This window comes from Mixophyes fleayi, chromosome 10 (assembly GCF_038048845.1).
Source record: "Mixophyes fleayi isolate aMixFle1 chromosome 10, aMixFle1.hap1, whole genome shotgun sequence".
Lineage (NCBI taxonomy): Eukaryota > Metazoa > Chordata > Amphibia > Anura > Limnodynastidae > Mixophyes > Mixophyes fleayi.
The window spans coordinates 94761436-94778484 of record NC_134411.1 but is presented as its reverse complement, the minus strand read 5'-3'; the positions used below and the strand labels follow the sequence as shown (position 1 = coordinate 94778484).

At 42.7% G+C, this 17049-nt stretch overlaps 1 protein-coding gene across 1 annotated transcript; it reads right to left on the bottom strand.

The window, feature by feature from the left end:
- Window positions 1–1869: 1869 nt before the first annotated feature.
- DNAJA2 (DnaJ heat shock protein family (Hsp40) member A2) lies at window positions 1870–15546 on the bottom strand. Its single transcript, XM_075189209.1, has 9 exons — window positions 15361–15546; window positions 8907–8966; window positions 8183–8403; window positions 6494–6574; window positions 5940–6073; window positions 4917–5113; window positions 4014–4158; window positions 3651–3778; window positions 1870–2353 (listed from the first exon to the last, which is right to left on the bottom strand). Exons 1-9 carry the CDS (start codon window positions 15436–15438, stop codon window positions 2165–2167), a joined length of 1233 nt encoding a protein of 410 aa, XP_075045310.1. The 5' UTR covers window positions 15439–15546; the 3' UTR covers window positions 1870–2164.
- Window positions 15547–17049: the final 1503 nt, after the last annotated feature.

The window sequence follows — 17049 nt, the reverse complement described above, 5'->3', positions numbered from 1 at the left end:
TAGCTATCGTACCACAACCAACCATCTCTGGCTCTTCTCTAACTATACCCACCTGATTTCCCGGCTCACCACCGGTATGTCTCGGGTCATATTTTAATCACCGTTGGATCGGCTATCGCTCAGTACTGGAGGAACCCGGCTCCTCCAACTCTCTCCAAAACTCTAGCAAAGACCCAATATAGTTAGGAGATGGAAACTATTGGCTTCAAATATTCCACTTCAGCGTCTTCCCCTCTGAAGTGATTCTCCTGGTCTATTACACTACCCATATAGCTGTTGTCTCACCCCCTTGAGGTCAATTAAGGGTTCTATGTATCACACTCCATTGATTCCCCCCCCCCCCCCCTCTGCTACTTTACATTATGTATTAGTCACCCCCGTCTGCCTTTTTTGGTTTGATGTGTATTTGTTTACGATACCTGATGCGTTCACCTGCCATTCGAAATGTGACTGTGTGTATACTTTTATTCTTTGGAAACTTTAATAAAACCTTTGAGTTAAAAAACAGGGGCTATATGAAAATATTATATACATGTGTGATTGGCTGGTGTGTATTAGTAGAGGGATCCGCTCCTTTTCTTACAACAAAATCACCAACTTTTTCAATGGAGATTATACCCTGGTACCACCGACAGGTAACTGTGTCTGACTATTTGTATTCTGAAGTCTGCTCAGATGTAAGAACCCTTGAAGAAAGAATAGTTATATATAACAAATATTATAACATTCCCCTTTGGTTGTTTGAGGTGTTAGAAGGTAAGAAAAGCTGATAATCACGTTCTCACAAACTGTGCAGTTAATGTGCATCAATAAAAGTCATATTTTTCTCTCTGTATTGTGTGGCAGTGACAAGGGTGGTATGTGATGTGTGGGGGGGGGGGGGGGGGGGTATAACTGAGCTACTTTCACCGTCCCGTCAGCTGGCCATTCTCTTCTGTCATCTCTCATTAACAAGGAGAACTGGTTTTAAGCAACGTTCTCTGTAATCTCTAGAGACTGTTGTGTGTAAAATCCCAAGAGATCAGCAGTTTCTGAGGTACTGAAACCACCCATATGGAACCAACAATCATTCCACAGTAAAAGTCACTTAGATCAGATTTCTTCTCTGTTCTGGCGTTTGGTCTAAACTACAATATTTGACCTGAAAACTAGCATTTATCATGTATGTTTCTGTTAAAGCACTTTATAAATAAAAATAATCAACCGATGTTTGTATTTTTGTCTTCAATGGACAATAAAACAACATTTACCTCTCAACTGTCCTGATTCCATCAGCATAGTCCTAATTTTAGGGGACTATCCTGATCAGCCAGGAGCTTGTACCGGCATGAGGGACAGCTGGGACGTATTTCCACTCTTCACTTTACATACATGCTGTGTGAGCCAGTTAGAGGTGCACTCTTTATATAAAGGAGGATGGGAGGGAGATGTAGGTGATTGGAGAGAATAGCAAGCTCCGCCCTCGGGCAACAAATACTCATATCTGCCTTAAAAAAAACCAAAAAAAAAAAAAACCTCTGCCTCTAGTGTGTGTAGAACAAAACTGCTCCAACGCTCATCAAGGTATGGAAGGGTTTACACAACCACTTATGTGTACCACACGATTACACATTGGCTGTACACAACACATTCACCTTAAGACGTTTATCCATTCATCACCAGAAACACAGTAACCGGGTTATCAGGACTGGAGATAGAGGCCATTAAATTGTTTATTCTATATGTAGCAGCTCATGTAAGTGCAGCCAAATACACAGCTCCAGAACATACACATTTCTTTACATTGATGAACGTAAAACAAATAGACGTAAAATCTACACCGACGGGTAAAAATGAAGCAGCTGGTACAAAGAGCGGAAAACTGACATCTCGTCTTTTCAGTGTTTTATTTTCGCTATAGTCAGTCAGAACTGGGTGTAAGCTTTGTGGTTAGTTTACAGTTTAAATTATACACTCTGTAAATACTATATAACCAATTTAAAAGTTACGCATACAGCAACAGAGATGTCCATCATATCCGAACGATTTGGGCAATTCGTCTGGGTCACAAACATAACAAAAGAAAAAAAAAACAAAAAAAACAGGCAAAAAAAAATAAAATAAAAAAACGAAACAAAATAATTATTCAAAGAAAATATTTCTGTGCAACTCTGTGTACAAATGGTTACTGGTGCGCGCACTGGACGCCGGGCCCGTGGTGACTGCTCTCGTCGTCTGAACTGTCGTTGTAGGCTTCGCGTCTTTGTCCGCCTGCTGAGCCGCGAGTGCTGTCGAACTCTTGAAGGTCGACCTCTTCTGTCTCACCGCTGGGCGTGGAGGTCTCTGGCCTGGCAGGAAGGAGGTCTTCAAGTTCCTAAGTGGTGGGTAAATAAAAAGGATATTTCAATGACATCACAAAATACGCTGCAGCTTACAGTATAGAAGACAGGATGGTTTATAATGGCAAGAGATGGATACAGTCAGCGTAAACCACAATGTATACGTCTAGAAAGCCATCACAGATCATTACCACATGACAGGCCCAGGAGGAACAAGATTAAAGTTCCCAAAGTAATACACTTCTGCCAAATCCTAAGTGTATCAGTGTTTTCTCCTAACAGTTTCCTACTTGATCTTCTGCCGTACTGGTAATTCTTACAGCTGCGTTAACCTTACTGGTCACTCGAGACAACGACAGGATTACAGATCTTTATACTACAAGTAGTGCATATATGATCCTAATATAACAAATGCACTTGATCTACTGCTGGTTTAATAGGTGCTCTGTTAGTACATTTTTTCAATGAACAGTCAATATTAGAATACAACTGGAGAATACAACTGGAGTGAGGCCTGATCCTTGGGTTGGTGTGATACAAAACAGCAGACAAGTCAAGAGAAACAGAGTTACAGAGGAAGGGAGCAGCCAGAGAAGTTTAAGTGACAGCTGAGGGAGTGAATGGGCAGATATGAGGCAGTTTTAGAAGAATAAAGGAGGTATATAAGTATATGTTATGTACAGGACTGCAAATGGCCATTGCAAAGATTTTCCTAACGTGTGACAAATTCTGGTGGAATTTGACCCCATAAACATCTACGAGCAGAACGTGGACAGATAACGGCTGAAAAAAATCCTCTTTTCCTTCCGTGTCTACATACTGCTGAACTTAAGAGGTGTTAGGCCCATCAGAGATCAGAAATGGGGATCGGTCAGTTCAGCCCTGATCAATAAAAACTAAAAACACCTAACTATACTGAGGGGTGGGGGTTCCTCACAACAGGGCGACAACTGAATGACATGTGGTTTAGGCTATTTATGGGGAGGATTCAATTCTTGTATTTTCCCCCATCTCCACTGATATCACCTACAGTTACCTCCCCACAATGTCAGGCCGCGCAGGGCCGGGAGAGTGGAAGTTACAGCAGCAATAGATATATTGTCGGCATTGACAACAGTGCAAGCTCCGTACAAAACTGCCACCACCAGGTCACCGAATCTCGCCCTATCACATAACTCTACTCAATGATTCCTACAAACAATATAATTTAGATTATAAAACCATACTGTCCACAAGCTATAATATATTTATTTATTTATTTTTTTAAACATACATTCAATGTAGCAGGTAATTAAGGCATTGTTTAATCACATTACTAAACAGTGGACTCACCGTGAGTTTTTCTGGGTTAATCCAATTGTTTTCTGGAAACTGAACGTCAAATTTAATGAATAAGTCACCTTTCTCAAATGGATTGCGGTACTGTGGCATACCTTCACCTCTAACAACACGTACGGAGCCTGGACGAGGAACAAGAACAGAATTACACCCTACGCCGAGCACCAATGTCTGCTAACAGCATTTCACATGTATCTGCCTTGTGCTTCAACCCGGATCACAAAACGCAGCATCGGTATCAGGGATGATTCTCTACCTGCTCCACGTATGTCTACTAACTCCCGAGATCTGCAGTATTAACCCCCGAGTAACGTAGGATGCCGCACTACATGCTGAAATGCAGAAAGGACGCATTACCTGGCTCAATAACTTTTCCTGGAGGGTATTTCACGACAATCTGACGGGCATCGAGATGCTTGAAAGTGAACTGAAATCCGCACAAGGCTTCAACCAGCCCGATCTTGTGTGTCATGTGCAAGTCATTCCCTTCCCTCTGAAAGGTCTGTAAGATGGATAAATAATTAGCACGTTCATCCCCAGAGAAGCCAATCACAGACCAATCTCCGTCATTCCATCATTGTACACAATCCACGGGCAATAATAACTTTCACAAATGTGCATAAATCTTTCTGATGCTTATCGGGAGCAACTTGCAATTTCAGTTTAGAGATCAGTCACATATTTTACTATTTGAAACAACCAGAACAGCCCGTGGCTCTGCTGGTACAAGATAATGCCTAGGCAGTGTCCCTACACCCTGCATTAGCCCTTTTCTCCTCTATAAAAAAAACAAAAAAAAAAAACAAAAAGGTTGTATTATAATATTATAATATGGATACCAAGTGTGTACTTTTGGCCCTGAAAGATTTGTTTTAAATGTAACTGAGTGGGCAAATCCTGCTCATATCAAAGCAGACGTAGATGAGTCTCTCCTACAGAGAGCACAAGATTCAGGGTAACCTGGAATGAATAATGAGCAACGTCAGTGACAAGTAGATCTAGCTTGATCTTGGCTGTGCAAGGGGGAAAGGGGGTCTCTTTGCCTATCCAGATTACAGCGTACCACCGACAACCCAGACGCAGAGACAACAGCGAGCACACCATAACCTACACAGCGCGAAGGCATTCAGCGGTAGCATGGATGAGGTCAACTAATGTAAAGAACGACAAAAATATTCCAGTCTAACCCAGTCTTATGTAAACCATAGCAGACCACCAATTACAGTACATACTGCATGCGCCACTAATATAAGACCTTACCTCGTTCTCTTTCTCCTGTAGCACCAGAACAATATCTCCAGGTTCCACGCCGGGGGCCTGGTCTGCTTCTCCGGTAAATGTGATTCTCTGACCGTGTTTCATGCCTTTGTCCACGTGAACCTCCAGAATTTTGACTTCTTTAATAACTTTTTTGCCTTCACATTTTTTGCAGCGATCTTTTTCATTAATGACTTCACCTACAAAACCACCCAAAAACAATGTTACGAGATTTCAACAATTGGAAACAAAGCTTAAGGAACAGAAATCTTTGAGAGGAGAAGTGATACAATGTCATTATACAGAACATTCAAAGACGTGCTTTTTTTGTTGTCTTTGTAAATACACACAAACTATAGTCCAGAGTTTTAGGGCCTCATCTGACCCTCTGACTTAAGGTGTAATAAGAGGACCCAGCTAACATGCCCCTGCTCCAAGGCTGAGACCCAGGCTGTTATTCTCGGCTCTCCTTCATTCCTCTTATAGAAAGGAAGGAGGGGGGGGGGGGGGGCGCTGCCAATTCAGTTAAATTGGATTTGCTGGTTCGGCACTACAGGGGAGAAGCGGCTGCCTGCAGTAACACCCTGCACTCCACTCAGAGTCAGGGAATGCAGAGTACCACATCTGTGCTGTAAGTATTCCACAATAAACTCTGGGCGAGATCTCTGGGAGGGGTCAGTGACCGTCAGTGGACACAGTGGTAAGGACTGTCTAATGTTGTCACATTCCTAGGGTCATTGTAATCTGGAAGAACTTCATAACAGGAAGTACTACACCAGAGTGAGGATGGCACCTGATAGGGAAGGTGCTACATATACCTGGATAATGTCTGATCACTAGCAGGGGGGAGGTTTATTTAAAAACCTTCATACTGGCAAACATCTCCTGTAGGGAAACACATGAGCTGGGGAAGATGTAGTAACAATTTCACTTCTAATACTACAAGAATCGGCACAGCTTTGGGGACACACGATGCTCCCTGTCCTAGTAAAACAGAAGTACAACATATAGATGAAGTTGCGTTACCTTCCCCGCTACAGTCGGAACAGACGGACTGCATCTGTTGTACCATCCCTGGAGCCAGCTGTCTGATCATTATACGCATGCCCCGGCCTCTGCAAGCTGTACACTTCTGCACGGCACCGCTCTTACCGCCTTGTCTAAATAAATCACAATACAGACGTCATCACATGGACAGTTATGTACCGGTACAAGCTGCTCCGTCCGGGAGCTGAACAGGAAATGGTTTAGTTGTTGCTGTACAGCAGGGGATGCACTGATACATACACACAGCTCTGTGGCTGTAGCAAGAATATTACGTCACCAATTACCATGGTCACAGTTCGCACACACACTTGGAGGGATAAATACTGAAGAACCACAAAAATAGTCAGCTTAAATGTATGCTGTTTGAAGGCCATATGTCTGAAATAGCAGTACTCCAACACAATGTATCTATAATCATTACTACCCAGAATATGGAGATGGAAAGCTCTCTGTACAGTGCCGTGGAGACTGCTTCATATAATCCAACGTCTGAGTACAGAGTAGTGGGAACAGTCCAGTGAATGAAAACTTACCCATTACAGGAACTACACAGCACGTTCTTGCTTAGCTGAAGTTTCGTTGTCTTTCCATTGTATAAATCTTCTAAAGATACTCTGCAGAGAAACATAAACACCACTTACATTACTTTAAGATACTATCAATAGATCTCAGGTATAAACCCCTCACGCAGCTCTAGATCTTTATATAGCGATAGCAAGACCTCCTTGCTATGAATCTACCCCCCAACCCAGCCAACACATTGTCACTTTCCAAATGAGTAATGATTTCATATCGCAGCAGTTTCTGTTCTGTTATAGAAGGGACGAGCTGTGGTCACTTTATGGTACCTTATTGAAAACAAGAAAATACATCTTGCCACTCTTCCTCTGCCAGATAACTCCCTGGCTCTGATTTATACAGTATCATCAGAACAGATATGTTTCACCCTAATGGACTGTCCTCCAGGGAAATTCCTATTGCAGTGTGAAGGACGACAACTATCCCATCTTAATAGTGCACTCCCAGCACTTACACTGATCTGTACTGTAAACCATCGCTCCTGTAGACAGGGGATCGCGTTAAGGTGATATTCAAGTAATTAATGCACTCCCATGGAAAGCATAAATTAAACCCACTACACACAACAAAAAGAGGGATATCACCGGCCAAGCTAAAGAAAGTAATTTAAAAAAAAGGCAAAATAGTCAATGTAAAGGAAAAATAGTACATAAAATTGCATAAAGGGGTTCAGAGTAATTCAAAACAACCCCATATAGAGGTTCCCCACCGATGGGGCGAAGAGATCCCAACGCAGCACCCCCGAGGCCAGTCCACACCAAACAAAAATAGTGATTCAAGTCGTACAAAACAGATTGAGAGCTTTAGAAAATTAAGTACACTAGAGATACGGAATAACAAACGTCAAGGTCATGGAGGGGTAGATTAACATCCAAAACGCCTTTCCTCCCAGATATCTACATCTGAATAAGTTCTATCAATGTAATTCAGAAACCCAGGCCGCCGTTTCATTATGGGTTAAAAAACAAAAAAATCAATCTGCCAATTTACATAAGGGCTCTTTAACAGAGACAACATAACCCACCTCACCTCACCATTGGCGATAGGTCTCCTATTGTGGCATTCTCTGTATTAGGAGTAAGGATGGTTTACACTTCAAATAAGTCAGCTGTATGTAAGGCCATGGGGCCTCAGGCAGCCTGTCAGTACTTCACCTCTGTCCCTAGACCTTGTGGGAGTGTAACAAGGACCTAGTGCTGCAGTATTAGTCTTTTAGGGTATGATTATGGGAAACGTACAATGTGGCTACAGATGTTTTGTGATTTGTGTAGGAGCGCGCTAGAGGAGAGCCCCCATGCGGCTGGGTAATTGCAAATAAAATAAGAATAAAATGTAGAACACATTAAAACCTATTAGCCAAGTCAGGTTTTAATGGTTACCATTACAGGTTGTCTGTCACTGTCATTTCGGAGTGATGAGGGAGGGGCACACTACACTGTAAGGGTGGTTACTACCTAGGCAGACAACCTATAATGTGACAACTAGGCTTCAGGATGCAAAGCACCAAGGTGTAAGTCTGTATCGTAGAGGACGTTAATCTAAACATATAAATCGGCAAACAGAACTTAGATGAGGTTTTGATTTTATGGTTAGGTTACAATTTGAAGATCAAAGTAGAACGTCTGTTAAACCCCTCTACTCACTTCAGTGGGTGCATCATGTCCTCTCCTCTCCTTCTGCCGTTACGACTTCGACTCTGTCCGCCCATGAAGCCAAACAGGCCCCCGCCGAAGATGTGTGAAAATATATCATCCATGCCGCTGCCTCCGCTCCCTTCCCGCAGGCCCTGCTCTCCGTATCGGTCGTACAGCTCTCGCTTCTCGGGGTTAGACAGGACCTCGTAGGCGAAGCTGATCTCTTTGAACTGCAATCGTGGGAGAATACGGACATGTTCACACTTGTGTTTGCAAAGTATAATAAAAGAGAAATGGACCCACAAACTTATTAGCTTCATATATATAGAAACACCAAAAATAGGGATATTTCAGACATAAGATGACTAGGCTTATTTTTATTTTATAAAAATCTGAAATTTTATCTTAGTTTAAATTGTGTTTCAGGCTGGAAAAAAATAAATGTAAAAATATTACAACATATTCCATTCACAGCAGGTCACATTAATAAAGATGAACTTCATTCCAAATTCCTTTGACCACCTCTACCGCTGGATCGAGCACTGACTTCTGCCATCGACCAATTAAACAGTACATCTGATGCTTCGGTCACAATGGGAATTCTCTAGTTGGTGCAGGTAATTGCATCTTACATTATTCATAACATGACAAGACACCAGTCAGTCCTCGCCGACTGACACAATGTGCTGCAATGCTGCCAACAGGGTGAATAACCTTGTCTATGGGTAGTTACCTTATCTCCAGCGTTTGGGTTCTTATCTGGGTGATATTCCTTGGCCAGTTTGCGGTACGCCTGTACAAGAGACAATAGTATTAATAAACTACTTCTGTGTGACCTTCAGCAATAACACAGGAGATTAACTTTATTAAAGCATATAAAATAAATAATTTAAAATGTATTTCTACCCAAGATTAATATTTTACTACTCAGTAGGAGGTAAAGACAGAGAACTAGTGATTTAACCTTTGAATCAATGAGGAGCACCTGTCACACGTTGCTTTTTGTGGGGGAACAGAGCAACTCGATCAGTAGGAATTGGTCATTTCAACTGTTTGTGACACTTGTGTGCACCTGACATATCCACTGTCTAACATCCAGGTTCATTCTCTCAAAACCAATGTCACTTTACTTTAACACAACAACTAAACATAGATCTGCATTTTGAAAACATTCCTCATTGTCACAGACTTTACCCATTTTATTTTTGCATACAGGCATTAAGCAAAAGTGAATTAATTGTAGCCTGGTGTCAACTGTAAAGCTGGGTAAACACTACAAGTTTTGCAGCCAACTATTGTGTAAATCACATTGTATCGTTTGACTTGGTTTAATAAAAATCACAATAAACAATGTTGGGCAAATGTGGCAGTGTGTACACACTCTCAACCAGCAGGGTAGACAGATATCTGTAGAGTGTAGAGTCAGGATCTTTTCAGCAGATGATTATGAGATGAAGATCACAGATCGGAAGGTAAAGCGTGTAGGTGTGTACACAGGAATCGGCATGATCATCAGGACTTTGTCGTATGTTAAATCGTTACAGAAATGGCATCTGCAATAATCTTCTGTAGTATATACCCAGCTTATAAAGTGTGAATAGATGGAAAGCCAATTAACTATCCACCTCCCCATTACTTTCTTGTGGTGCATGTTATACAAAAATCTATCCCCTGCCTAAGTTCATCTCTTGATTGGCTGAAAGTCCCATTTGCATACTTTTACTAAACCAGCTGCATATACAAAATTGGTAAATCTGCTGAATAGTAATAAAGATGGGGTGTAGGCAATCGAATGCAAAAAATCATTGTTTCTGAAATATCAAACCTAAAAGTGTAACTGAATATTAACAATAAATCCTAGGCACTGATACAGAGTCCTCCTTAGAGATACAGGTCACCCATAGCTAATAACAATGGGAAAATGGAGAAGTGCTACATCTTATTTCCACAAACCATTTATAACTGCGATAAGTAACAGGTGGCCTCATATAGCCACCTGCTGCCTTCCTATCCCTGGGCACTTATACACAGAACGGATGTGACTTCAAGCCAGTCCTACATTATCTGAAGATACTCAAATACACCTGTGATTCCTGGAGCATCAATGTCTTCCCATTTCCGGAAGAACCAGGAAGCAGCATCAGCGACATCATTGTTACTATAGAACATGCTTTGCAGCTTTCATTTTTCAAGTTCCACTCCTGACCGACATTCCTCAGCAGTGGCTGCGTCGCCCCATCACAGGAGCACTTCTGTGACTCAGGGAAAATGGCAACGCTGGAAGAGGATTCTGTCATCGGGAGACCACAGCTGCTACCTACCAAGCAGGCCAGCAACAACAAGGATTATAACACTGCTGGCTTGTGCACACTGCACACACCGATCAGCCACAAGATTAAAACCACCTACCTAATATTGTGTAGGCCCCACTTGTGTGGCCATGGCATGGACTCCACAAGGCCTTAGCAGCAGATACTTTAAGTCCTGTAAGGTGCGAGGTGGGGCATCCATGGCTCAGACTTGTTTTTCCCAGCACATCCCACAAATGCTCGATTGGACTGAAATATGGTGATTTGGAGGTCAAGTCATGTTCCTCAAACCATTCCTGAACAATTTTTGCAGTGTGGCAGGACGCATTATTTTGCTGAAAGAGGCCACTGCCATCAGGGAATACCAATGTCATGAAGTAGTGTATTTGGTCTGCAACAATGTTTAGCTAAGTGGGACGTGTCAAAGTAACATCCACATTAATGTCAGGACCCAAGGTTTCCCAGAAGAACATTGCCCATAGCATCACACTGCCTCCGCCAGCTTGCCTTCTTCCCATAGTGCATCCTGGTGCCATCTCTTCTCCAGGTAAATGACGCACATGCACCCGACTGTCCACATGATGTAAAAGAAAACGTGATTCATCAGACCAGTCCAACTTCTGCCATTGCTCCATGGTCCAGTTCTGGTGCTCAAATACCCACCACTGTAGTCGCTTACGACGCTGGACAAGGGGTCATCATAGGCACTCTGACAGGTCTGCAGCTACGCTGCCCCACAGACCGCAAGCTGCGATGCACTGTGTGTTCTGCCACCTTTCTATCATAACCAGCATTAACTTTTTTAGCAATTTGAGCTACAGTAGCTCTTCTGTGGGACTGGAGCAGACAGGTTAGCCCTCGCTCATCCCTGTTGCCGGTTCACTGGTTGTCCTTCCTTAGACCACTCTTGATAGGTACTAATCAGGGCATACTGGGAACATCCCACAAGACCTGCCGTTTTGAGGATGCTCCAACAATCATCTAGCCATCACAATTTGAACCTTGTCAAAGTCGCTCAGGTCCTTGCGCTTGCCCAGTTCTTCTGCTTCCAACACTACAACTTCAAGAACTGACTGTTCATATGCTGCCTGATATCTCTCACCCCTGGACAGGTGGCTGATCGGTATAAATGCTTCAAAGTATACAGTATTTTGAGGCACCATTGACTATACTGTTAACAATAAATGCAACATGTTCTCTTTAAATAATGGCTTTAAAATGCAGTTTCAATACACCAACCTAATCTAATTACACATCCAATCTAACACAGCCACACTTTCATTCATTGTGCTACCTGCCGACAATGCCAACCTTAACCAAGCTAGTGTTCCACAATGTGGGCTGAATATATATAATGTACAGAGGTCACAACCAATCCAATTTAAAAAAAAAATGCCAATCAACGGAGTTCTTAAATAAGCTGGGGGCCACAGATGGACTCTAAAGTGATATATACCACCTAACAGGATATAGCCCTGAGCTAGCATCTAGTTCTGCACAATGACATCAATATCCGTACAACTGACTGCAGCTCGCCACTAGCATCGACCAACTCTTCTTTTCTGGTTTTGAACCAAAGTTATCAATACTTGCGTTCAATTTCTTAATTAAAAAGTTAATTGTGTCTTTACAATTTTGATGACAGTGGACCAGATTTGCAAATAGATAGCAAGCAGATGCACCGACTGCTCCTCTCATTGTATCACCTGAAGCCACCAGTGCAATGGCTACAACCTGATAACTATTGGTGGGATGATATTGAATGTCTGCACCCTGATGACAGGAGCATTAAGCAGGGCAGACACAGGACTCTGAAGCCAACAGACATATTTTAGCTGTTTAAGGTGGAACTAACATTCATGAAATGTTGCTTCTAAAGCTAACTGCACATTTGACCAATATCTTCAAAACGTATTGTAAGACATGTACCATTTCAATGTCTTAGGGGTAGATTTACATAAACTTCTAAAAAGGAGAAGGAAGGTTTCGCCCATAGCAAACCATCAGATTCTAGCTATCAATTACCTAGTACATGCTAGAAAATTATAGTTAGAATCTGATTGGTTGTTATGGCCACTTTTCCTTTTTAGAAGTTTTAGTATATCGACCAACTAAGTAACTAGACACCAGACTAGCCCAAAACTAGGGAATTGTACGGACAACACAGCAGTCTTCTGTGGCTTAGCGGGTGTACGGTTTAAAACTATATCATCAGTTATTTATATAGCGCCACTAATTCTGCACGCTGTACACAGAACTCACTCACATCAGTCCCTGCCCCATTGAAGCTTACAGTCTAAATTCCCTAACACACACATACACACAGACAGAGAGAGAGACTAGGGTCAATTTTGATAGCAGCCAATTAACCTACTAGTATGTTTTTGGAGTGTGGGAGGAAACCGGAGCATCTGGAGGAAACCCACGCAAACACGGGGAGAACATACAAACTCCACACAGATAAGGCCAAAGTCGGGAATTGAACTCATGACCCCAGTGCTGTGAGGCAGAAGTGCTAACCACTAGGCCACTGTGCTGCCAAACTATACTTGGAATTGGAGTGGAATTATCCTTTAATGTGACTGTCAGAACATATTCAGTGCATCTCACAGATAATAAAATATCTGTGTTCCATGATTAAGTTGCTCTCACTTCGTCATACAATAATTATACAGTATCAATATTTATATTCGGATGACAATTTTGAAGCAGGTGCCTCATCCAGGAACTTGACATGACTAAACAGCAAACAATATGTGTCCTGTATAATTATAAATGTCACACATTTCTTATTCGGTATTTAAATTACAGTTGACTAAACCTGTTTTTTACATGAACGTATGAGCATAATTTTTTTTAAAAAATATAAACATTGTGGGCTGCGTAATGCGAGTACACATTGTAATTGCCAAATATATAATTAGGTTGTGACAGATGTAGCTAAATCCCCTGTATAAAAGCAGCCAACGATGACATCATGGATTTTCCTTGTTGGCCGTGACATCATAGTATTATATTCAGTAAAGTGCTGGCAGAGCCAGGGAATATGTTGTAATGACAAAGTAAATGGTGTATAAATAGACAGCATATTTTCTGCCACGCGTTTATGGATTTTAGGGCACTTAATTTTCTAGAGTATTTCTGTAAGGCGGTGTATACCTCTGGTCACAGTATATAAATACACAGCGCAGTTTATAGGTGTGTGATCTTCTAGTATTGGGGTACGTTGGTGTATATGGCCCTGTGAATTACTAGGCAACTTGTGTATTCAAGACACACTGTAGAGGACATATAAAAGAGGCAGGTTTTGAGAGTACATTGCTAATACTTAAAGGAGCCTAGTTGCATTTTTTATGAATGACTGTGCAGATTGTGTACTTGGAAAGTGATAAGATAGAAGGGACGTTTTAGGAAGTCTATTGTTACTACATTAGAAAAGCAGTAATATTGAATGGCAACCGTTTAGGTGTACATTATTCGTACCATTGTCTAATTGTAACAATTATGTAGATGATGTAGAAGCTCAGACATTGATAGCACAAAATGTCCACAGCGAATGACTGGGTAGATTGTGCTTTTAATATAAGCCGATGATATAAAGAAATGCCAGGTTAAGGGGTACATTTTTTACAGGGAAGGTAAACAGCATATTTAACCAATTCCAATGTAGTTTATTAATACAGGTTGGGGGCATATTCAATCGTCTGTGGAAACGCTGAAAATCTCACGGCGCGCACTATTACCGTTATTGCGGTAATAGTGCGCGTAAAAAACATTATTACGGTAGTTTTATCGCTGGATTTCAGCTCGCAGGTCCCCGAGACACGAGCTGATATCCTGCTAACTATTACCGTAATAACGGTAGTTGTTTTAACGCTGCAGAAAACGGCAACAATTGATTATGCCCCCTTGTGTTTTGTTATAAATTGTACTAAGAGACCTAGATAAAATAAGTTAAGACGGCGGATAGAGGAAGCTTGGCACGTGATATAGTAGCATGGTTGGAGTCTAATTGGTTCTTTTTAAGTATTGCATTAGTAGCATTTATGAAACTGCACAGGCAATATTTTGAAGTGACCGGTTTTATGGGTAGAGTATTAAGACTGGGTTTAGCTTGTATTAGGTATATTATTGGCACTTAGATCACAACGTAGTTGATCCCAGAGCCGTAACTTAGAACTCTAGCGCCTGGGACAAGAAAAACAAACGCCGCCCCCCCCTAGGCCTCAATTTTAACAAAATTAACCTAAAATATTCCTAAATTGCGCCCCGCTTCAGCGTTGCGCCCTGGGCCACAGCACTAGTTACGGCCCTGGTTGATCCTTCGCAAAAGGATGCCAACCCGGGGAACATCATTGGTAGTGTGATATAATGTCAGTGTTAAGGATACATTATTAGTACTAGATGAGCTTTTAGTTTGAATGATAATGTCACCCTGAGTATTTAGGATACTGTGCAGGAGACATAATACAATAAATGGGGTTTGAATGACACATCCGGGGCTTTGGGGCACACTATCAGCACTGGGGGGTATGAATGACACATCCGGGGCTTCGGGGTACACTATCAGCACTGGGGGGTATGAATGACACATCCGGGGCTTTGGGGTACACTATCAGCACTGGCGGTATTAGAGGGGGGTGTAGGTATAATAATATGTATATTACTCCTTCAGGCCCTAACAGGGAAGCAGCTGAGTAATAGTAACAATAATGATAGAGGAGGAGGGGCCAGGAGGTACGGGGTTTCTATTCGCCCCTGAGCTGCCCCTAACCCAGTGACTGCCCCGTACAGGCCGCTGCCCCCCGGCCCCCTCCGCCACCTGCCCCCCCTCAGGCCGGTATTCGGGCCTCGGCTTCGGGGTCGTTCCACACTCACCTTCTTCAGCTCATTTTCGGTGGCGCCGGGCTGCACCCCGAGCAGGTCGTACAGCTTGGTGTCGACGACGTTGGCCATGGCGGGGCTCGGGCTGTGGCTGTTGCGGGGACCGGAGGGGAACGAGCCGTGCTGCGAGGACACAGAGAGGCCGGAAACGCGGTCGGAGACGTCACGACCACACGTGATTCGTCTACGTCACTTGACTCCGCCCACCTGCAGGTTGGCCCTTCGCTTACTGCAGAGGTGGGCGACCGCGGCTGCCGACGGAGCGCGTGGGACTACAAGCCCCAGCAGCCCTCACTGTCTCTGGATTACGATATAGCCGCCGGTTTGTTCGCAAGGCATGCTGGTAGTTGTAGTCCCAACAGCTTTTACAGCCACAGGTTGCGCTTACTGCAGAGGTGGGCGCCCGCTGTTGCTGACTGAGCGCGTGGGACTACAAGCCCCAGCAGCCCTCACTGTCTCTGGATAACGGAATAGCCCACTGGCTGGTTCGCAAGGCATGCTGGTATTTGTAGTCCAACAGCTTTACAACCACCAGTTGCTTATAACGGTACTGATAGTGCGTTTCCTATGGCATGAAGTCACTGTATATGTCGCAGCACACAACCTGAATGTCTTCTCTATAGAAACCCAATAGTGCGACACCTCCATAGCAGTCACCATGGCAACAGGTCTCTAGGGCGGCCATGTTTGCCTGCATTGACATTATAGTCACTCTTATACCGTGTCTGTCCTTGTACCCAGACTGATGTAATCATCATGATCATAGGACAATGATGTCATGTTCTCACACTGTGTGGGGAAAATACTAATATAAAACAGCAATCACTCATAAAGTCTCCAGCATACATATATCTGCCAGCAGCCATCTTGTTCATCTGAGGGGATATTCTGCCCTCTACACCAGTTATGAAATGAATGAGTTCAAATTAAATTATATGATGGTGCAAAGGAGAGTGAATGGAAAATTAAAACACAAGTACAGGTTAAATACAATAAATAAAGGTTATTACTCCTGCCAACAAATGTGTGCTAAAGATATGTTTAATTGTAATGTGTGCATGTCTAGCATGTTGTACAGATAGTACACTATGGGGCGTATTCAATTGTCAGTGGAAACGGCGAAAATCCCGCAGTCTGCGCACTATTACCGTTATTACGGTAATAGTGCGCGGAAAAAACGTTAATGCGGTAATTTTCTCGCTGGATTTCACTTCGCAGCTCCATGAGCCGCGAGCTGAAATCCAGCTAACTATAGTTTTTCCGCGGCGTGGAAAACAAACAATTGAATATGCCCCTATGTGACAATAAGCATAGGTAAATACAACCGTGCATTCTATGAAATCTGTGGCTCATATAAGTAAAAAAAAAAAAAAAGATACCTCTTAACATTTTCCAGTGGCCATACAGGGACACTTATTATTTATTATAAAAATAATGCACTTTTCATTTGTACATTTCTAGATGCAAGCGTGCACCTCTGCAGACATATGCATACAATTTTTGATAAACCACAAATACTATACACAACTAAAAACACAATGCACTAACACTCGTAACAGTATACACTGTGGGTGTTATAAAGTTAGAGAACTGGGAGGTTGCCCTGCTCTCCCGGGAGGTCTCCCAGAAATGCGGGAGTCTCCCGTATGCGTTAAAGAAAAGCAGCAGACTGAAGTGTCTTTT